We start from the raw sequence: 24030 nt of genomic DNA on the forward strand, positions 1-24030 counted from the left end.
TCCGTATCTGTGATAATAATGGACCAACACAGTTTTCTCCGCTGTCGCAGGTTTAGTTGATGCCCCCTTGTTCATGGGGAGCATGAAGAAGATGGTTATTTTTTTCTTCGCCTGAGGAGCTTTTGCTGCTGTGTGGGGGAGTGGGCTACATCCTGTGGCGTTTCCTGTGTTTGTAAACTAGACGGTACAGAAAACGTCGGCGAGTGAGCCGGATAGGTAGGGAAAATCACTTATTTTTAGACGGTCGCTTAAGTGTAAATGTGCAGTCTGCTTCCTTAACATTGGAATTTTATGCTCGGAAAAGGCAACGAATTGATTTACACATTGTTATACCGTTAGTGTTAGCCAGTGCTAGGTGGCTAACAAATGTTAGCTTAGCGTTAGGGAGGGGGAGGCACTCGTAGCGACGGCCATCACGAACGTCTTTATTGCCCAGCCTCGTCTGGAACCAGTTGAGATCGTCTCTTTATGTAGTCTGGTGGACAAAAAATATTAAACAGTACCGTTTGTGAGACAGTTTTGTCATGCAGCTACATTTAATCGATGACCAGGTGGGGTAAATGTATTTTGTCGATTATCTGCCTTCAATGTTAAAGAGTGGGCGAGGGCGCCAGCTAGCAGCTAGGTGATGTTAGCACGCTCGCTAAACAGCGAAACTAACGCTAGGTTAGGTGGCAGGGTGAAGGCCACTTCAGCCAGTGTTAAAAAAAACGACATTTTAATTTCCAACAATTATCAGGTTTTCTCACTTTTTCCAATAAATACGACTGTCACGAAGTTCATTTAAAAGTACAATTTCCCAGCACGAATGTGTTAGCTTCGTCCCAACGTTACATTACTAATTCTAAACCATTGTAGCATTAATGTGTGACTGCATCAGTTAACTTTTATAACAGTAAACAAAGGTTTCACTTTACTTTACTACATGAGACATAAAGTATCCGGGTATTTCGATCTATTTATCAGCTAATTAGCCATTGCTTTACAGCTCATCAGCAAAGAAAAACACAAACACGATACAATTTGCTAAACATACCTAAATAGCCTTTTTGTGGTCAGGCAGATTTGTAATGGTTTCAGAGATTTGTTGAACAAAACACATGATTTTGGTAACTTTGTTGGTGATAGTTTGAAGTGCTTGCACAAGAGTACAGTCAAGTACTCTACTTTCTGCAGCACTCGTGTTTGTGTTATTGACAAACACTGTAATCTGGGGTTGATTTCAGAAATTTGGCTTGATTGCGTCTCCTAGAAAATTATTTAACTCCCTATAGACCGTTTTTGCTCATTAGTATCAAATCACTTCTGGCCTTAAAGCATCCAGGAGTATTAGAACTTTCATCATAAACCTGCCATATCATGTCTTGTACATGTCTGCTGCCCCCTGGTAAAGAGTCAACAACTGGCAAGAGCCAATTTTATTTTTATATTGCAGGTATATTGTTATAATTACATTTTCGGGTTAAACCTCTTACATAGATTCAATAAAGTAAAGCTTTTAATTAAATAAAAATATTCTAGATTTGAGGTAAGTATAAGAGCAGATTGGTTGATTTCCATGCCTACACTAACCCTGCTTTAATTATTTAAACCCAGATTTTTTTTGTGATGAGTAATTTAGCATTGTTTATTGCCACATGTCCTTGAGAAACAGATTTAAATACTTAAGGAACAACTGAACTTCAGTGTTAAAGTTTAAATACAAAAAAATATATACATTTACAATTTTTTTGCCTAATCTATTTCTCATTTCTTTGTAAAAGTGAAGTTTTTCAATTCACTAATAGTAAATGTGTAACTACAAAATTTAAAAAAAAAATCTGTCGTAACTAATTTAGGGTGTCAAAAACTAAGAGTTATTTATTTCCATTCAAGTCTTTCTGATTCTCCAAAACCTCTAAGTCCGTGTTGGATGTTTTAAAGTCTGTGACTTGTCGGATTTGATAAAAGTAATAATATAAAAACATGTGCCCACTGTTTTTGCCCAGAAAGTTTCTAACCACACAGACTTTAAAGTAATTGAAAACTAATGTAATTTTAACTTAATGATTTCCTAAAAAAATGTTTAAAATAGCTTTAAACTGTTAATTGGAAACCCAAACTCACTCATTACTTTTTCTTGCTCCCAAAAGACTGAAATTTTCAAACTTTTGTGTTCATTATATTTGTGCATGCATCTTTTTATGGATTGTCTGATCATAAAGGCAGCTAATGAAGCAGTTGTAATTGTATGTTTGTTTCATCCACATCCTCCTCTTCCTCAGTTTTAATACTAGATGAGTGAGGTGGGTGTGGCTTCCCACCGCCCGACCATCCTGACTGACGGATCTCTGGATGACCTTGTCCCCACCCCTGTCCCTGCGCTCACATACACCACAGCAATGTCACATCTGCCCAGCAGCTCAGTCCGCGACCATATGAAATGGGTTTGTTTTGACAACTCCAAAGTGGTTACAAATAACTTGCAGTCTTGTGTCACTCAGGATGGTGTCGTTGATGACTACCTTGGCAAAAGCCATGTCACTGGCACTGTTGTCTTAGATAATCACAAATTGCAGATCCTTTAGTGTTTAGATACCGTGTGTAAAGTGTTACTCTTAAGTCTTTTTTGTTTTTTTCCTCTTCTTCCTTCCAGGCGGGGCTGCTTGGCTGTGAGGCTGTCCTCTCCAGTATGGCCCTGATGCAGGCCAGTACAATGGCTGCTCCGCCGAAGAAAATGATGGCTCCACTCGGCCATGTCCCGCCTCAGAGAGAGGGCCCAGACCGTGCTCCCCAGAGCCACATGATCCTCCCATCTGGAATGAGCTGTCCGCCTCTGGTTAGCATCCTCATGGGAAATGGGGCCTTTATTAGTGGGAAGGCTGCAAATCCTTTGGTTTGATTAAGCATCAGTGTAGATTTTTAAGGGAGTTTCATTGTAAATGATCACATTTCTTGCTTTGAAACAACCTTTGTGTTTAGTTTTTTTTATGCAGTGAGTTTATGCCCTTTTTAGTTTGCCTCTGAAACCACAAGTAACATAAGCCTCAACCATAAAGACTCGTTTCTGTCATGTCGGACTCTTGTTTAGTTTGACAGTAAAGAAAGTAGAAAATAATTGACTTTCTCCTGTTCTCCAGCTCATCCGGAAGGAAGGTGAATTCCCGGCCCCCCGGTTGCTGGACGAGAAAGAAATGAGGGCCAACGAAGACATGCAGCAGAAAAAAAAGAACAGGAAATCAGTAACGCCCTGCAAAGTGAGAGAACAGGATGGGAGGGTTGGGAAGGTCAGTAGCTGGAATCGTTAAAACTGGGATTTATTTTGCCGATTTCACCGTAGCGGTTCCACGAACGGGCCTTCTAACCGCGTTTAACTTCACTGAAGTGAGACCAGCTCGGCTTGTTCGTGGGTGCACATTTTTGTCTGTGTGGGGGTGGAGGGAGGAGCACAGGAAAGATGTGGAGGGGGTGGAGGTTCTCTGGAGAGGAAGGGGGGGAGGGGAGTGAAGTGGAGCACAATAAGTGCAGTTGTGAGAATAACAGGGAGCAGTAATATGAGGGCATTAGGCCCCTGGAAGGGCTGGTGGTGCATTTCTCACTTCAAATACCAATTACACAGATACATAAGAACAAGTTAGAACGGTCTTTATACCAGAAGTAAATGAGACGTGTTGTTTAAAATGTGCTACACTTTAATGCTGTTTTGATTTAAAATGTTTGTGTTTGCCGTTCCCCCATAGGGCGCCGATGGAGATGAAAATGGCCCCTCGTCCAAAGTGCAGAAAAATTTTATTTGTGATCATTGTTACGGAGCATTTAAAAGTGGATACCACCTAAAAAGACACATCCTGATTCACACAGGTATGGTTAGCGGCTGGAACAACTTGAGTTCTCAATAAAGCCAAAAGTAGCTTTTTAATTCACTGAATATCTGAATGAATTGTTTTTTTTGGGGGGGGGGGGGGGGGGCTTGAGCTGGACTGAATCTAGGAGTGTGCAGCAGCTGTGTGCGTTTGCAATGGCCTGCTTCAAGCCTTGTGTGGTTGTAACTTTGCCTCACAGCTAACTGGTATCTGTGGGGACTTGAACTAAAACTGGTGCTCTTCGGTTTAGGGGAGAAGCCGTATGCTTGTGCCGTATGTGACATGAGGTTTATTCAGCGTTACCACCTGGAGAGACACAGCCTCATTCACACGGGTATGCGTCCTTCAACCGTACCCATTTAACATAAATCTGACTACGCATGTAGTCTTTCACATAAACCAAGGAACAGATGCTGAGGAGTCATTTTTGTCTGTGGACAGTAACTTCCAACAAAGCCACCCCCTAAATCTCTTCATTTCAAACATAAAGTGCAGTATTTTTTTTTAATTTGTCCTCAACGTCTCAATCAGTAGTCCTACTGTCTTTAGTCCACTATTAAAAACTCTGGGTTGGGTTTAAAATAATTTTAATATTGTTTTAGAGTTATAAATTGGCATGAAATACATCGTCTATATTATTTTAGCATTTTATATTTTAAAAATCAAAACTTTAAAGGCTTTTTTTTTTTTTTTTACCCTAAGGCTATTCTGACTTGTGTGTAAAATACTGGAAGTTGCATTTCCTTTAGACTAAGTTAACCAAGATTTTATTGGTTATTGTTCATGTGGACATAGAAATAATATGAAATATCAGTTTGTTCCAGTAAACTTGTTGTTTTCTCTGGTCCTGATGCAATATGGTCACTGTGGGTTTACATTGAAGTTAATGAGTTGTTTTCTGGTATCAGACGTAAACAAAAGGGTTCATTCATGAGTGTTTAGTCTTATTTTCTTCATGGGTGTTAGAAATATGTCAGATTTGAACTCATATTTGAAAACAGCGTGTTTTAGTGAAACATTTCTGCCACATTAGCTGTAGTTTTCTATTATAACGCAACAATAACAACCATTCTGTGCTTTTATTTACCAGTTATTCTATTTTAATGTTCAATCTTTATCTAAAACATCTCTACAAACACTAAAGTCTTTTTGATAGTGGACTTTAACCCAAAACCAAAGTTGTGGACAACAAATTGAAACCAAATTTGATTAAAAAATAAATAAAAATAACATTTTTACTTTGGGATTTTCAAAAATCTGCATGAAGATAACATGACTATAAAATGAAAACTTTAGGGGTTTTATAAAAAAAACTCTTTCATAGTTTCAGTATTTGTTGTTCATCTTTTCACACATTTGTTTTTGTTTATTGAAGAAGTGCTGTGGGTAAGTCCATTTATGTAATTCTCCCAAATTAATCACTGCTGCCACATTATTCCCAGTGGAAAAAAGCATTCAAATTTAACTGATGCTGGACAATTGGCTACGTTGACGTGGTTTATGTGTGCCTAAGTATGATTTTAGTATATTTGATGAAGCACTTCTTTCTGTCAACACTGCATTTGTCTGTAATTTCCATTTTACACTTTATACATTTGGTGGATTTAATTTGACCACTTATCTCGTGCCCACCGCACTGACTAGCTAATAATTGTATGCTCTGTGTGTGTAGGGGTGAAGCCGTACGCTTGTACCATGTGTGACATGAGGTTTTTCCAGCGTTACCACCTGGAGAGACACAGACTCACCCATACGGGTATGGGTTCTTTTACCGTACCCAGAATTAAAAAAATTTTCATTTAATTATCTGGTCAAAGAAATCAGAAAAGTTTCCAATCCGAGCAAACACAAGCGAACACATCGGTTTTATCACAGAAAGGGACTTCTGACGTCCACTCATCTGAACTTTGGTTTCTCTAGCAGCTTGCTGTACAGATCAAAATAAAGCGGGTTCCATTTTTTTTTTGGATAAACACACCTAACAGAAAATATTTGGTGTCAAATCTTTCAATAGTTGTATATAAAACATTCCAGCTTACAGTTGAAAGCGAGTAGGTTGGTGTGAAAAGAGTTTTGTGGTTGAGCGAGTTAAGAGTTAAAGATTCTGCTTCATCTGGGCAGCTACTGTCCCAGATGTGCTGCTGAAATCTGTTTATTCTTGCCTGAAACTCTGATGATATTCCGATGTATTCCACTGGACTTGAGGGAATTCTTCAAAGCCTTATGTTTTATCAACTGGAAGTAAATTGTAAAAGTCAGATCATGATGATCTTCTGTTGCTACTAGATTTGTTACTAGATTTGTCTTCTACTAAAACAACGCCGTGGCTAATATGTTAAAAATCTGTGTATATAGGGGTGAAGCCATACGCTTGCTCCATGTGTGACATGAGGTTCTTCCAACGTTACCATCTGGCAAGACACACCCTCACTCATACTGGTATGCGTCCACTTACCCTAGTGTGTCTCATAGATGTCTCCTAACTTTCCAACTCAAACCAGTAAAAATGGCTTTGCTAGCGAGTGTAACTGCTGCCAAAATGCCGACTTTTCTGATGTGTTCAAACATGGTTTACAATAAAGAAATATACAGTTGGTAGTCATAAAATTCAACCATTATGATAAAGTTATTTTATTTCCATAATTTAATAAAAAGTGAAACTTGCATATTGTGTTGATTCATCGCACACAGACTGATGTATTTCAAATGGTTGTGTTTTTAATTTGAATGATTATAATTGACAACTAATGAAAATCCCAAATTCAGTATCTCAGAAAATTTGAATAAAAATTATGACACCCTCCCCCATCCCAATAAAATTAAGGGGGAATATTAGAAATGTTGAGCATAAAAAAAAGAAAAAAAAATGTTGAGCATGAAAAGCGTGAGCATGTACAGCACTCCATATTTAGTTGGTGCTGTTGTGGCGTGGCATGGAGTCGATCAGTCTGTAGCACTACTCAGGTGGTATGAGAGCCCATGATGCTCTGATAGTGGCCTTCAGCTCTTCTGAATTGTTGGGTCTGGCGTGTTGCGTCTTCCTCTTCACAATACCTCATATTTTATATGGGGTTGTGAGTTTGCTGGCCAATCAAGAACAGGGATACTATGGTCCTTAAACCAGGTACTGTGGCACTGTGTGCAGGTGCCAAGTCCTTATGGAAAATGAAATCTGCATCTACATAAAGTAAGTTGGCAGCAGGAAGCATGAAGTGCTCTAAAACTTCCTGGTAGAAGGCTGTGTTGACTTTGGACCTCAGAAAACACAATGGACCAACATCAGCAGATGACATGGCACCCCAGACCATCACTGATGGGAAACTACACTGGACCTCAAGCAACTTAGATTCTGTGCCTCTCCTCTCTTCCTCCAGACTCTTGGGACCTTGATTTACAAGGAAATGCAAAATTTACTTTCTTTCATCAGAGAACATAACTTTGGACCGCTCAGCAGCAGTCCAGTCCTTTTTGCCTTTAGCCCAGCCGAGATGCTTCTGACGCCGTCTCTTGTTCAAGAGTGGCTTGACATGAGGAATGCGACAGCTGAAACCCAGATCTTGCAGATGCCTGTGTGTGCTGGTTCCTGAAACACTGACTCCAGCTGCAGTCCACTTTTTGTGAATCTCGCTCACGTTTTTGAATGGGTTTTGTTTCACAAGCCTCTCCAGGGTGCGGTTATCCCTATTGCATGTACACTTTTTTTCTACCAAATGTTGCCCTTCCCTTCTCTATTGATGTGCTTGGACACAGAGCTCTGTGAATCACCAGCCTCTTTGGCAATAACCTTTTGTGTCTTGTCCTTGTGTAAGGTGTCAGTGGTCGTTTTTTGGACAATTGTCAACTCAGCAGTCTTCCCCATGATTGTGCAGCCTACAGAAGTAGACTGAGAGACCATTTAAGGGCTTTTCCAGGTGTTAATTAGCCAATTAGATTGTGGCACCAGGGGTCTTCAATAATGAACCTTTTTACAATATTCTGAGACACTATATATATCAGTCTGTGTGTAATGGATGAATAGAATATACAAGTTTCACCTTTTGAATGGAATTACTGAAATATTCTAATTTTATGACCAGCACATGTTAATAGTTTGTTCTCATCCTAAACGTGTGCACAAAATAGAGCATCTGCACATAAACAACTTCAGCTTTTCCCCCTGTTGAATGCTCTACTTCGTTCTTGTCAAATACTACTTCAGCACTACCAGTTTTCAAACCTGATAAAATAAACTTTGGACAAATCAAAGTATTCCAAACAGATGTGTGTGCAATCCTCTGGGTGTTAGTATTTGTAGAACCTAAAGGAGAGCAACTCTAAGGGAAGAGTTGATGTTTAAATGTTGATACGTATTTATTTTTCTGTTTTCTAGTTCATATTTATATACTTTTATGTGTGTAGGGGTGAAGCCATACGCTTGCTCCATGTGTGATATGAGATTTTTCCAACGCTACCACTTGACCAGACACAGCCTCACTCATACGGGTACGGGTTCTTTACTTCATTAGTGCCCAAATACCCACATCTGTTGGTCTCTTATTTGTGAAACTAAGCATCCCTAAGCAGGAAGTTGTTGCAACTAATGAGGCGTTTTGGGGTTTGCCCCGATCATTAAAAGTAGTATTTTTGACAGCTTTATTATTAAATCAGCACTAGGGAAACATGCCTGACTGGAGTTTAGTAACCTCTTTTGATTGTGAAAAGTTGCCCTAAATTATAAAGTTCTCCCTTACATGAATGTTGACAGATACTTAAGGAAACGTTAGTTCAACGTTTTTATTTTTCACTCCATTCTGCTGCCTTCTTTCTTTTAACCAAAATTTAATGCACAACACACGTGATTGTGTCTTAATGAATTAACTGTATTGTAATTTTAATTTATATTTATTTTACAAAGTCCTTTGCTCTGTGTGTGCAGGGGTGAAGCCATATGCTTGCTCCATGTGTGACATGAGATTTTTCCAGAGATACCACCTGGCAAGACACACACTCACCCACACTGGTAGAAGTTACTTGTCCTTGTTTCTTTAAAAACTATACATTAGGGCTTTTAGATGTTCGTCTGTTTGTGGGGCTCCTCTGTGCAAAGCAAGTTTCTTCTTGGTTGTGACATGATAGCTATTTTAAGTTCTTGTAGCTTTTTTTAGTGACTGTATTTTACTTGTGATGCCTCGATTGAACAGAAACTAGCTGGTTATTAAAGTTAATGAGACCCTGTAATGATAAAACAATGATCTATGTTTGTAAAATGAAACATTTTGTGCACACCAGAAACATATTTGTTTTTAAAGTTTGGTACTGTATACGTTTAGGGGTGAAGCCATACGCTTGCTCCATGTGTGACATGAGGTTCTTCCAGCGTTACCATTTGGCAAGACACACCCTCACTCATACTGGTACGACTGAATTATTGTTCCCCTATCACTCACCTTTCACATAGTAAATTTAAACTTATTTTTCTTCTTTTTTTGCATTCATAAGCCCATCGACATACTATAACCTAATAATTGTTTAAGCATTTATTAAAGTTTTTAGGCTTTGTTGGAAAACTGTCCACTAAAAAGTGAATCTGTCAGTTACCTTGAGTTATAGAACTCTGTAATGGTACGTTAGCATGTGTATTGCTTATTATATTGTTTTCAGTGAAAGACACATTACACTAAAGTGCTTTGAGTGCAGTCGTTAATGATCTAAAATGTTAATTTAACAGAAGCAAAATTTATAGGATTTTAAACGAGTTTTAACATAAAATTCAAACTGGTGTTTTGTCACATTTGAACAATTTCTGCCTTTTGACTGAATATTAATAAAAGTAGTCTGCGCTCCGTTTCGTTGTTGCTCCTGAATAGTACTTTTCAACGTTTTTAGTGTAATGTGTCAAAACACAATTATGTAGTTATTGAAGCATGCCAAGCTAAACGATTTGAATGAAATTTATGATTTTATAATTTTACTGTGAGTTGAAACACTTCTGGTGTTGTTTTGCATTTAGGAGTGAAGCCATATGCTTGTACCATGTGTGACATGAGATTTATTCAGCGTTACCAGCTGGAGAGACACAGCCTCACTCATACAGGTATGTCCTCCTTTTCCACTTCCTCCTCCTCTTCTTTAATGTCCGACATGTTGCTTCCTGGCTTTGATCATGCATGTTCTGCATATGAGTTAATGGTAACATGGCTGCTTCAAACTCGAGTTTGTCTGGCTTTTTGTCCTCATAACCGCCTGTGTTATGATATCCCCCCATACTTTGTCTATGAAATGACATGACAACCATGAAAAAAATCTCATCCATGATTAACAGAGATTATATTACTGACAGCCTGGAAACATAAACCTAGCTGGGTATTGTGTTGTAACAAAACTTTAATCGTTCCTGATTTAAATTTAAACACAAATAATAAAAATATGGACAACAAAATACATTTTATCACATGCTATAGACAGACATGTAGGCTGCAATTTATTTATTTAGACAATTACTTTTGTTTTATTTTTTATTTATTTTTTTTGGTGTTTACACATGTTTTCCATCTCTGAAAGCCCACAAAGGATTTGCATGAAGGGATTGCATCGTCTCGGTGAAAACTAACGCGGACCAGAAGTTGCCACCGTCTTTTGCGCAAAGATAGGATTTACAGAAAATGTGCAATAATTGTTTAAACTAAATTAGGCAGGTGTATATATTTGGGTATTGTCGTCATTTTATTGATTCCGATATTGAATATTCTCTGAAGAGTAGCAACATGGGGTCTCAAAACAACTTTCAAATGACCTGAAAACGGATTGTTTACCATCATGGTTTAGGGGAAGGACACAGAAAGCTGTCTTGGATATTTCAGCTGTCTGTTTCCACAGTTAGGAACATATTGAGGAAATAGAAGACCAAAGGAACAGTTCATTTGGCAGACCAAGAAAAATCTGGGATAAACAGAAGAGAAGAATGATGAGAATAGTCAGTCAACCCACAGACCAGCACCAAAGACCTATACATCATCTTACTACAGATGGAGTCACTGTGCATCGTTCAACTATTCAGCGCACTTTACCCAAGGAGGTGCTGTATGTGAGAGTGATGCAAAGGAAGCCTTTTTTCCCACCCACAGCACAAGCAGAGCCACTTGAGGTTTGCTAGAGCACATTTGGACAAGCCAGCTTCATTTTGGAAAAAGGTCCTGTGGACTGATGAAACTAAAATTTGGGCATAACAAAGATCATCATGCATGGAGGAAAAAGAACATAGCATTCCAAGAAAAATACCTGCTACAGTAAAACATGGTGGTGGTTCCATCATGCTGTGTGGCCAGTGCAGGGACTGGGAATCTTGTTAAGCTTGAGGGATGCGCTCCACTCAATATCAGCAGATTCTGGAGACCAATGTCCAGGAATCTGTGACAAAGCTGAAGCTGCACCGGGACAACGACCCTAAACACCGCTCAGAGTCTGTTAAGGCGTTCATGCAGAGGAGCAAGTAGAACATTCTGGAATGGCCACCTCAGTCCCCAGACCTGAATATTATTGAAAATCTGTTGTGTCCGTTAAAGAGAGCTGTCCATCCTCAGAAGTCGTCAAGCCTGAATGAACTAGAGATGTTTCATAGCTTTTAGAGACTGTTATTTCTGCAAACGGAGGATCCACAAAATATTGAGTAAATTTCGAAGTGTTGTGCCCAAATGTATGCACCTGCCTAATTTTGTTTAAACAATTATTGCACACGTTCTGTAAATCCTATAAACTTTGTTTCACTTCTCGAATATCACTGTTCGTGTGTCCTTTATGATTAATTTAACTGAAAGTTTTTATCATAACAACCAACAGTTTATATAGGAAAATCATGAAGATTAACATGGCAGGCCAAACTTTTGCATCCCAGTGTATGTACTACCAGAATTTCACAGCATGCATGTCTCAGTTTTACAGAACTTTCCAGCCCATTTCAGGGACCAGCTTGCATTGGGGTATTTACTCAAACATTGTGACTTATGCCACTGTGGTTTCCCCACAGAGCACTATAAAAAACGACCTTTCTTATAGTCATTGAATGCTCCTTTTTATGTCACATAGCGCTCCCCGTCCCCTAAATGGAATAAATTACAGCATACTTTGACAGAATTGGTTTGATACAAAACACATTTGTATGTGATTTTATAGTAATCAGTAGTAGACGTGAAGCTTCCCTAAACTGCATTCATTTATTGGTGAATTTGCCCTCTCGGTACACGGAAGCAAAGTGCAAAAGACTCTTTGTGCTTAGATGCTGTGCTTTTTTTTTTTTAATTTTATTTAAAATAATTTGTAACGATTGATGATTGGGCTCAGAAGTATATTTTTAAGTATTCAGACAATGGAATCAGATTGTGGTGCCTAATCTGCTAAATGGGGATTAAACATATGTAAATCTGTGTTAATAATAATAATAATAAATAAACTTTATTATTATTTTTTTTTACATTTCAAATCTGCCCTCAATACTCACAACTTTGTCGTGTGTCATTTCACATTCAAAGGTATGGTCGGAAATGGCTCTTCTCCTGTTTTTAATCTAAGTCTTTACAGGATGTTTGATGTTTTGTCAGTTGGTTCTTATGTTTAATAATTTATTTTTTATTTAACAATGACATGGTTTAATTTTGCTCAAACAAAAACCCAAATCCGTCTTACTTGTAATATCCTGTGAAAGCCCGACTATTGCTTGCAAATGTAAACTTGTGTTCAACGTGGTTGTTTGCCAACTGCCTAAAATTGTCTTTACTACTGCGATCAGCGTGACAAAAATAATTTAGAACAATTAAAGATTTTCTTGGTGAGTGTTGGAATCAGGATAAGCATTTATTGGCATGTTGTGCTAGTTGGCATGGGCCCATTGGGCCTCAGTTGCTTGACTGGTGGCTTTTGGTTTGTAATGAGACAATTTTGCTTTCTACCTGGGAGAATTTTAGTTTATAATTCAGTGTACACTTTAGCCCAAGACAATCAGCAGTCACAGATATAACAGAGATGGAAAACCAAATCCTAATTGGAATAGCAGATTGCGGAAGCATGCTGGAATTTCCAGTTCAAACAAAGCGCTGATGAGTGCAGCCGAACTTTACTAAAGCAATTAGTAAAGTTTAATGTCGATCATTTTTGGCAGTTGAGTTAATTTTTTATGCTAAAGTTGGTACTTTGTGTGCATAGGGGTGAAGCCGTACGCTTGCACCATGTGTGACAAGAGGTTTTTTCAGCGCTACCACCTGGCGAGACACAGCCTCACTCATATGGGTATGCGTCTGCCAATCTTAAACCAGTCACGAGATTAGGATGTTACAGTATGCTTGACCTAGTCATAATATATATGTATTTATAGACTATCAGATAGTGTAATTACCATTAGATTTTATTTTGTTGTACAGTGGCCCTCATTTTGTAATCTAAAATCAGCGTTGAACCCATATTGCACAGTTTGACATTGGTTATTAACCACAGAAAACCGTTTCATATTGGCTTTTTGATGGGATTCTAGATCATTTTTATCTACAATAATTCTCTTAAATGATCTGCATTTAGGTGTGAAACCTTTTGCTTGCACCATGTGTGACATGAAGTTTTTTCATCGTTACCACCTGGCGAGACACTGCCTCACTCATACGGGTATGGGTCCGCACATCGTACCCATGACATTCATTGTTAGGCCTCCTTTACTTATCTAGTTCGTGTCAGGCATTGTTAGTCAAAATAAGATGAATGAATTAGTTTTTTGATTGTTTATGTCCTTAACTCATCGGGTAGTGGCGGTGGGCCACAAATTATGATCTTATTATGATTTATTATCTTCAAGCATTTCCGAGGGTTCTTTCTTTAATCGAACGAGTCTCGGGACTCTGGATTTGCATGTTTTCTTCCAACTTTTTGTTTCTAACTAGTCTCCAGCAGTGGCAGCCCAGTTAGATACTGGGCTAACTTTAACATGATGTTAATAAAGGCTTTATTAGGAGAACATTCTAAAAAAAAAAACTTTTTTTAATAGGAATTGGCAATTGTGTGTGGTTAATAACCAATACTGTATATTTTTTTAATATAGTAAACAGTGAAATTTCAGGCAAAGTAATATGATATTGTTACTTTGCATTTAGGTGTGAAACCTTATGCTTGCACCATGTGTGACAAGAGGTTTTTTCAGCGCTACCACCTGGCGAGACACAGCCTCACTCATATGGGTATGCGTCCGCCCACCTTACCCATGTCACAAAAATCAAACTGTATTCATGCATTTCTATTAGATATAAGGTGCATTAGTCTGGGGTAGCTGTCAGTAATGTCTCAAACTAGCTACAGGACTGATCCGACATACATTACATGCAGAAATGTTACGCTTAAATTAACACAACAAACTACATCATCAGCTCACGTGATGTGTTAAAGTGTGGATTTAAATTGGTTCATAAACTTGGATTTGGATTATTTTTCACCCAAAAACCCAAAATTGTATTATTTTTATTGTGGTTAACAACCCATCAATTTCACTTAGCTGCAGTTAGTTGACTTTTGATGGATTGTAAACACATCCTCCTCTAAAAGTTTGAATGTAATGATTAATGCTCTGCGTTTAGGTGTGAAACCTTATGCTTGTACCATGTGTGACAAGAGGTTTTTTCAGCGCTACCACCTGGCGAGACACAGCCTCACTCATATGGGTATGCGTCCGCCCACCTTACCCATGTCACAAAAATCAAACTGTATTCATGCATTTCTATTAGATAGAAGGTACATTAGTCTGGGGTAGCTGTCAGTAATGTCTCAAACTAGCTACAGGACTGATCCGACATACATTACATGCAGAAATGTTACGCTTAAATTAACACAACAAACTCGGGGTATCCGCGGGTCCTTAAAAAGTCTTAAATTTGCTTTTCCAAATTTAAGGCCTTAAAAATCCTTAAAAATGACAAATAATCCTTAAATACAGTTTCCAAAGGTCTTAAATGACCAAAGACCCAATAAACAAGAAATTTTTATTTCTATAAAATTTTCGTGAATTTCTAGTTAGTGTTCAGCATTTTATGTGTATCATATTTTCATAAGCGGAACTGTACTCATTCAGTTGGTTGTGAAAGGGGGCTATTTTAAGTGAGGACGTTAGCTGGTTAAGCTAGTGGGAGCTTGCGCCATGGGGAAGTGCAAGTTTAATGGTAACTGGATGGTTAATCCCACGTTCGCGACGTGGTTAGCACCGGTTTCAAGCAATAGCTGGAAATTATAGCTTAAATGAAATTTTAAAAAATAGCTTAAATTTGGTCAAAGTGGCCTTAAAAAAAGGTCTTAAAAGTCTTAAATTTGGCTCCCTTAAACCTGCAGATACCCTTGCAAACTACATCATCAGCTCACGTGATGTGTTAAAAGTGTGGATTTAAATTGGTTCATAAACTTGGATTTGGATTATTTTCACCCCAAAACCCAAAATTGTATTATTTTTATTGTGGTTAACAACCCATCGATTTCACTTAGCTGCAGTTAGTTGACTATTGATGGATTGTAAACACATCCTCCTCTAAAAGTTTGAATGTAACGATTAATGCTCTGCGTTTAGGTGTGAAACCTTATGCTTGTACCATGTGTGACATGAGGTTTGTTCAGCGTTACCACCTGGCGAGACACAGCCTCACTCATACGGGTACGCCTCAGTGCACTCACCCTCTCACAATATACAGATCTCTGTTCAATCAGCACCTGGAGCGGCAGCTGACCAGCTAACATGAAGTCTAAATATAACTTGATAAAACAAATTCTACGGGTTCAATAAAAAATATTTTATCCCGTTGCTGTAACTTTCACTATTGGTATAATTCATTGTGTCTAAATTATTTTCACTTTTTTGTTTATCCTGAAAGACATAGTTTTAGCACTGACTGTAGTTTTAGTTGATAATTCCACAGTCTTATTTTTGCATTGTTCTGATTTGCCTGTTTGGAGGTTTCTAAATTATTAAAAAGTAGAATTGCATGTTAATCTAATATTCATAATTTATCTAAAATCTGGGTTAATTAAAAATAAGTTTATAATAAACTTTTACATAATATCTTATTTAACATTTAATCTGTCTGGAAAAATCTTTAAAAAAATGCAGGTTAAGACTGTTGAACAAGATATTTTTTTCTTTTTAAATACATTAAAATGATAAATGGAACAGGAAAACCCTTATCTACAATCTCTGGGTCTAAAATAAAAATGGTATAAATCTGTAATATAATGTTTGGGATGAATAAAAAAATCATGTATTGACGTCGTAACTGTTTTTTGCTAAATGATGACATTTTACAGCGTATTAAAGGAAACGGTAAATAACTCCGTTTCTACTTTTATATGACAGTACGTGCAAAGTTAGCTTGAATGTTATTCTGTTCGAGGTAGCTTTTCTGTAAACAAAATATATAAAAAGGGGTCCTAGAATTTAAAGCCACATTTATTTTGTTGTTGTTGTTGAATGTTGTTAGATTGGTGTGCTTTATGTAGCATACCAAAACGTCCGATGTCTCCAACCTGCATTTTTATGCGTTAATCTGCATTAATCCAATTTTACAAATTACACTGTCAGCAAATCAGTGTAATATTAGCACAATGGTCTGTCTCTAATCGCGACATGCCAGCATGGCGATGCACAAATTTTGCGGCATTCCTTCTGCCTCACTTGATAGTAATATAGCTGTAATTGTAATTGTCTGTCTTATAAACGGCGATTGCGCCTTGACCTGGGAGTTACTGCCAAGCTCCAACCAGCAACTATATTGAAAATGAACGATTACAGCCCCCATACCCTGTTCATGCTGCCATCGCCTAATCTTTTATAAAAAAAGGACACAATTGTGCAACATTACCGCCGTGGTTTGACCACTTTAAAATGACCTATGGCTCCCTCATGTCGCCGTGGCCTTGCGACAAATTGACGGCATTGTTTTAAAAAAACGGCTTTAGCAGTGATGAAATGACCACAGAGAAGCAATTCATTCTGGGTAAAGCTGGTTTATTACATAAGCTTAGACACACCACCTTCAATTAGCATGTCCCAACCCACTTCTTTGTTGATGGCAATGCTAACTGCAATGATAGCCTGAGCTGCTGCCAGTCCTAGCTTGAACTACTACTAATGCTAGCCAGAGCTACCGCTAATTCTAGCCCAAGATACTGATAAAGTTCTTGTTCAGCTAGAGAGAAAAACAACTAAGGAGAAGGACGAAGCACACATGTAACAGGATCTCCAGGATGAACTGGGAATATTCAGACTGAGTGAATGCCAGATGGATCAATAGCTTGTCCAATTCGTTGTCCTGTACTGTATACAGCTGTACACAGCATGTGTAGCTTTAGGCAGCATGATGGAGCCATCGTGGTAAACCAGCCAGTCAGCACACAGCTCATTTAATCATGTCCTGGTTGAGTGGGCGGAGTCAACCCTTCTTTCCATTGTAGGCCTTTATTATGGGCTTGTGCTTGGCCATTTATCGGGGCTCCTGGGTTATTTTGGGCTTCAACAAAGTTTCATATGTTATATACAGACTCTAGAACAGTTTCAAAATGCAAAAAGAAAATAATTGTTCTTGGACCTCTTTAAGTTAGGAACTGACATGCCTCATTAACAACTTTGTAGTGCCTTGAGTAGCTCCTGTTGCGCTTCCTTTTTATTTAAAACACTTTTAAAACCTCTTAAAGTTTTTTCCATCAAAATCTTCATAAAATTGGGCTACTGCTAGTGCCAAGTAGCTGCTTGATTATACTAGATAAAACATGTCGTGCATCCATTATCATGATCTTTAGAATGTGTTGGTTAATAAACCTGTGTCCCAACCTACATACATGATCAGTGGTACTAGATTAGCTCTGAGAAGGATTTGATTGGTGAATTAAGCCTGGTTATTTCTGTAGTGTTTTAGGGACAGCAGATAAAAATCAAGCTAATTCTGATGTATAATAATGTGCATCGAAAGCACATTTGATCTACCACATCGTATATTAAGTTGGCATTTGCTCTTCTTTTGCATGACGTGGCCAATGTGTGGTTAATAACCAATTATTTAGGGTGTTTTTGTTAAATAATGGAGAAATTGAGCTGAAGTGGTGTAATAATAATACTTTGTATTTAGGTGTGAAACCTTATGCTTGCACCATGTGTGACAAGAGGTTTTTTCAGCGCTACCACCTGGCGAGACACAGCCTCATTCATATGGGTATGCGTCCGCCCACCTTACCCATGTCACCGAAATCAGCTGTTCTCACATCATTACAGATGCTGCTTTATTTCTCAAAGGCCATTCTTGCTTTTACAAACTGAGATGCATACTTATATCCAGCCACCATGCATGGTGTGTAAAACAATAAATATAATGTAAATCTGGTATTGAAATATCATCAGCTCATGAGATGTCTAGATGTGGAGTCACAGTTTGGGAGATTTGACTATTTAACTGCTTTTAGAGAGCACCAGATTGTTAATGGCTATGTTTTAAACATTTTATCACATAAATAAAAAGGTTAGCAACCCATCAATTGTTAATGGAAGTTCACGACACAAGTGATTGATGGATTGTGAGTCAAAAGTTCAGCTCCTGGTATTAACATATTGATGCTCTGCGTTCAGGTGTGAAACCGTTTGCTTGTACCATGTGTGACATGAGGTTCATTCAGCGGTACCACCTGGCGAGACACAGCCTCACGCATACGGGTACGCCCACCTGCATCATAAACAGTACTGTGCAAAGGTTTTACTCACTAAAATGTGTAAAAGTAGACTGATTTCATTAAGTGGAGGAGCTATTAACACAGTCTCAGGAAAACTGACCAAACTCTTGAGATTTATTAGACAGAGCATAGCTCCCTGTTTAATGTCAGGATTGTTTTCAGGTCAGTTTGGAACAAATACTTTAGATTGAACCTGGCCTGTCTCATAATGCAGAAAGGAGAACCTTTTGTATTACCAGCTGTTGGGCCAAATGACGTGTGATAATTCAGATCGTTGAAGCTTTTTCACAGTACTGTAAATCCTTTTGTGTGCTTTATTTTTCTACATGGAGATTAGCTGATTCTGACAAATGATGGAAAGAACAGTCAAATTTTATCAACAGAAATATTTTTAACAACCATTTGTTTACAAACACACGTCGTCATCTTAGTTTGTTAATCCTATAGGACTGAAAAGGTCTGCTTTAATTTTGTTTAGTATAATTTTTGTAATTTCTACAACCTTCACCAAGTAAAGAACAATTGAGACAATTCCAGTCCTTTTAGCTGTTTACCTTTTCTTGTCATTTATCCTTAAAACTTCAGGTATAAGTCATTACTAAATCATTAAAAATCATTAAATTCCCCTGTTTTTAATGCATCAAGAGTAAAAATTAACATTGAATTTTATAAATCAGCCTAAAAACTCTGCAGATCTGTCTTTTTTTATTATTATTTCTTTCCATTTATTTTGGCCTCTGCTTGTGTTGTGGCCTTATATCAAATCTGGAAAAGAAAAAACAACAAAAAGGTTAAATTTTGATCATACATGTACATATTCTGACTTCTACCCCTGAGAGACATGAGAAAAAACACATCTTAGTGTGACTTTAAATATATCTTTTTTTGTGTTTCCTGCTCATTCTCAGTGCTGTGCCAAAGTCGCAAGCCCCCTAATTAGTCTATGCAAAGTCAAATAAAGGCTGCCTAGGTTTTGTCTATTTTAATATATATTTCATTTTTATTTAAGTCCTTCTGTTTATTAGCACTTTGAGATTACTTCTGTAATGTAAAGCGCATTGTAAATAAAATGTATTATTATTATTATTAGGCTGCTTAACCCCCATCTGAAATGAATCGCTTTTAAAGTTTATCATTTTGGGCATGATGTACTTTTAACATGTTTTCTAAGTGCTTCAGTCTAAAATTTTAGTGCACGTTAGGAAAAGTCCGAGAAGATGGGATAAAAATGTCATCATAAGGGGGTATTATGTGATCCAGGAATGTCATCCTTTATTTTTTATGCAGTTATTAGTGTTCATTTAAGCCTCTGAGAAAATTGGCTCAAAAGATGGAGGAAGACATCTTTTTCTCTCTCAAACCTTGAAAAAGTTGAAATTGCAAATAAAAAACATATTTGTGACTTAAATAGTTAAAATAATATTTAATAAAAACCCAGCATGTGTTTTGTTTTAAGGAGGATCATAATTATACGGGGTGACCCAAGACTGCAGCACAGCACTGGATATAAATACACTTATCTGCATCTTTGGTCACATCCGCACCGTTTCTAAACGAGAACATGCACATAACTAATTATTCTGTCAGGTAGCTGTGCGCTAGGGCTAGCTTGAGCCTAAAACTTGTGTGTGTTGCTCTTGTGGGTGTTAGGGCTAATATGTTGCTCTGTGTGTGTAGGGGTGAAGCCGTATGCTTGTTCCATGTGTGACATGAGGTTTATTCAGCGTAACCACCTGGAGAGACACAGCCTCACTCATACGGGTATGCGTTCCTCTACCGTACCCTTGTGTTACTCCGAACAGGCAGCGCTGCTCGAAGGATTGCAACAAACTCGAGTTTGGATTGTCAAGTCAGTTGATGGGATGTTGAACCAGCCTAAAAACTACAAATTTGCCCCGTTTTGTTGGGCTGCTATGTTGCAAAGATCTGGCCCGTGAGAAAATGAATGAATTCCACTCTGATCTACACATACTGAGTTGATGACGAGGCTTCTGAGCGCACTGATGCTTGAACCCTGATAGATCAGTGGCTTTTCCAGCTGATTTGTAACTGTTGGACATGTATTTATTGAAAGGAAGATAATTTGATGGAAGCTGTTGTCGTGCGACTCTAAAATTGATGCATTGACTGTATCTGTGTGCTCTTTTAGGAGAGAAGCCATTTGCATGTGACATGTGTGATATGAGGTTTATTCAGCGCTACCACCTGGAGAGACACAAGCGTGTCCACAGTGGGGAGAAGCCTTACCAGTGCGAAAGGTGCCAGCAGGTGTGGACTCAGATTGGTTCACAGAATTAAGATTATTGGTGTTTTAAAATGATTTGGTGTTCATTTGTCTTCCTGGTTTTTGTCTGTTGAAGAACTTTTCACGCACAGACCGGCTGCTGAGACACCGGCGGTTGTGCCAGGGCCGCGGCGTAGCCAAAGTGGAGAATCAGCCCTGCTGCGAGCCACGCCCGTATCCCCAGGAGCCCCCACCTGCACCCCCCACCTGGAGCCCCCTGCACCCTCCCCCGGGGCGGCTGGCTGTCTGACATCCCGCCTTCTCTGCATCCACAGCTCCAGCGGAGACGGGACAAGCCGTGCAGGGTTTTCTCCTCCCACCTCTGTGCACAGTGGCGCCGCATTCTAGCACAAACTGATCTCGCAGCTCCAGGTTTGGGATTTGTAACGACAGTCGGACATTTGTGTGTTTTTGTCAACTTTTTTACTGTGTTCCCCTTTCTTCCTTTTTTCTTTTTAAAGAAGAAACATTTCTGTGATGAACAGTGGTCCCCCTTTTTTTTTTTTTTTACTAAATCCTTTGTTTTCTTATTTCAAAGTAAGAGTTTTTACTGGTAAAGAATAAAAATATTGTCATTTAGTGGTACTCGGGAAAAGAACTGGCTATTGTTCGTCCTAATGTCTTTGTGAAAATTTGGATGAAGAAATCATTTGAGCTGCTCCATCATTCTTTTCCTAAATGATCCATTTTGACTCATAAATCTGTCAGTCAAGTTAAATGGATTAAAACTGACCTTTTCCTCTGGCTGAAGGGCAGAAATTGACCTGAGACTGTGTCTGATCAGAGGGAGTTCAGATGTAATCATGTTTTTGTGTAAATATAAAAAAAACTATGGCTAAACTATAACTTGGCTGATAGTTATGTGCACAAAATGGGTCAAAGGTTCAAATATATTTTGTTACCACTGTTGCTGTTGAGACCTGAGGGAACCTGAGTTTCTGTCATAAAAAATAAACTCCATATATGTAAACCGGAGGTTCCTGCTCTGACCTCAGTGTGTTAGGAGTTCTACTCGCTGCTGTCCATTCTGTAAATACCAGAGGTCTCCTCTGCTGTTGCAGGAAAAAAAAAACATCACTTCCAGTGTTTCTGGTGAACTCCTGGTGGATATGATGCAGGTCGGCCACTTTGTCGTTTGTACAGGTTGTCACATTGTGAGATTAGCAACAGTACAAAATCTTGTGGCCTTAGTATGTTCCTTTTTCCCAGTTTCTTCTTTATTTTGTTGCCTTTTTCTGGCTGTTTTATTACTGCGAATCAGACGAGTCAACGAGCCTTTTTACTCGTGCTTTTGTTTTCCTTAAAGCTGTCGAGGTTTGTGAATGTTGACGGCTACGGCGGTGCTGAACTGCTTTCTCCTGTTGAGAGGTGGACTTGATGGGAAAGCGAATATTTAAAGTTAATGTCACTGCTAACAGCAGCAGCGTGTCGTCCCAAAGGCCTCCCACGTTGAGTTTGGGTCTGCTGCACACTAACGGTGGCCTTAAGGAGCGATCGCTGTAACGATGACCCTGAGTGGAGATCCCTCTCCGGTCAGAGAGCCCACAAGAGCTGCTTCAAACGTGACTCCTTTGGTTTCTGATGAGCTCGTTATCACAGGTGGAGGTAAGGGTGGGTTCTGCTGCAGAGTTAAAGATGTGGAGCAATCCACTAACCCATCAAACCAATGCTGATGAAGATGAGCACTTTCATCACAAACCTGCAGCGTCCACATGTCTTCTGCCTCTGGGGGAGGATCTGCATTCTTCATTACATCTCATGATGATTTGATAGCAGACCAGAGCTGTGCTGGGAGGGTTTTGTGACGGGTTTCACGTCCCAACAGAGAAGTTTAGGAAACACTATTCCCACTCTGGAAGGGACGTCTCCAGTGTGTGCACATGCAGGGAGAAAAAGGCAAAAGGGCAATACCGTATATAGTAACTGTCTCTTAGTAAAACCTGTTTGTCATTTATTATTTTTAGTATCACTTTTGTTAAAATGCAATAGAAATCATGTTTATAAAAAATTTGTTTTGTTTTCAGACAAATCTCATATGAATGATTGTTTCAAGGACCTTTTTTGTTATTCTGATTAAACTACACTGGAGTGAAAGGAAGAAGATGAGAGAAAATTAGGATTTTTTCCCTCCCCCCTTTAATCTAGATTTTAGTTTTAGACAAAGCCTTTGTTCTGCTCAGCTTTACCCAGAAGGTGAATGGGACAGTTTGGATCAGTACAGTTGGGAGCCCGGTATGTTCTGTAATTTTTGACATTATGGGATGTATTACCACAGGAAAATGTTCTGTTATCTTATACAGTCCCTGGTATTTGTAGTAAATTATATTGATAATGGTATTAGATGAACAGCAGCATAACAGTAGCTATCACAGATTAGTTGTTTTCTTTTATTAGTCTTGCATGCGGAGTTATGGTCCTCAGTTAAGATGGGATCTTGATATTGATTATTTTGTGTAGGAAAAAGAGTGCATAAGAATAACTTCCTAAAGATGTTACTGATTATTGTAAAATGGGCTTACTAATATGTACCATTGTGATCCAATTAGTTTCAACTGTATGAAAATCTGGAGAGAGGCTTCTTACTATTATGCTAAAATAAAGAATTTGTAAAAGACTTGTATGTTTTTTTTTCTAACAAAAATGTGACAGAAAAATGTGATTTAAAATTAAAATGTTGATTAAAAAATCAATTTTCAGGTCAAATGATGTCCTTGTTTTTGTTAAGTATTTTGAAAAGAGATCATTCATGTCAACGGGTAAACTCGTGTTAACGTTTGCTGACATCTGATTTCATCTCTGGCAACATGATGGACCAAAGCACCGTCCCTGGAAAATAAAAGGTTCAAAAGCTGCTCAGACAACTGAGTATATCAACCTGCATTAGTTATTACTTCAAAGGAGCTTCTCCAAACCTAAGGTAGCCTTGTTGACACCCTCTGGATGTTTTTAACAGCATATAATAGTCAATGTCAAGTTTATTTATATAGCACATTTCCAACAATCAGAGACTGCACAAATTGCTGTACACAGACAAGCAGTTAAAATAAAATGATAAAACACTGAGAACCATCCAGTAGACCCAAAAAGTACTTAACGATAAAATCAGTTAAAAGCAAGGGTAAAAAGGTAGGGTTTTTAAGAGACTTAAAAGCAGAAAGGCTGTTAGCAGACCTAATCTGTAGGGGAAAGCTGTTCCAG

General features: G+C 38.4%; 1 protein-coding gene across 41 annotated transcripts; it reads left to right on the forward strand.

Annotated features, from left to right (window-relative positions):
* Window positions 1-21315, forward strand: znf740a (zinc finger protein 740a). 41 transcript variants are annotated; one of them, XM_015959651.3, is made up of 22 exons: window positions 1-216; window positions 2265-2426; window positions 2636-2818; window positions 3120-3266; window positions 3720-3840; window positions 4093-4176; window positions 5515-5598; window positions 6198-6281; window positions 8241-8324; window positions 8758-8844; window positions 9152-9235; window positions 9832-9915; window positions 13017-13100; window positions 13386-13469; window positions 13952-14035; window positions 14429-14512; window positions 15406-15489; window positions 17954-18037; window positions 18448-18531; window positions 20226-20309; window positions 20698-20816; window positions 20909-21315. In XM_015959651.3, exons 2-22 carry the CDS (start codon window positions 2277-2279, stop codon window positions 21080-21082), a joined length of 2157 nt encoding a protein of 718 aa, XP_015815137.1. In that variant the 5' UTR covers window positions 1-216; window positions 2265-2276; the 3' UTR covers window positions 21083-21315. The 41 variants fall into 41 exon arrangements, with proteins under 41 accessions (XP_015815137.1, XP_015815139.1, XP_015815140.1 ...); XM_015959653.3 differs by having other exon boundaries at window positions 8758-8841; XM_015959654.3 differs by having other exon boundaries at window positions 3120-3236.
* Window positions 21316-24030: the final 2715 nt, after the last annotated feature.

Source organism: Nothobranchius furzeri, chromosome 3 (genome assembly GCF_043380555.1).
Source record: "Nothobranchius furzeri strain GRZ-AD chromosome 3, NfurGRZ-RIMD1, whole genome shotgun sequence".
NCBI classification, from domain to species: domain Eukaryota; kingdom Metazoa; phylum Chordata; class Actinopteri; order Cyprinodontiformes; family Nothobranchiidae; genus Nothobranchius; species Nothobranchius furzeri.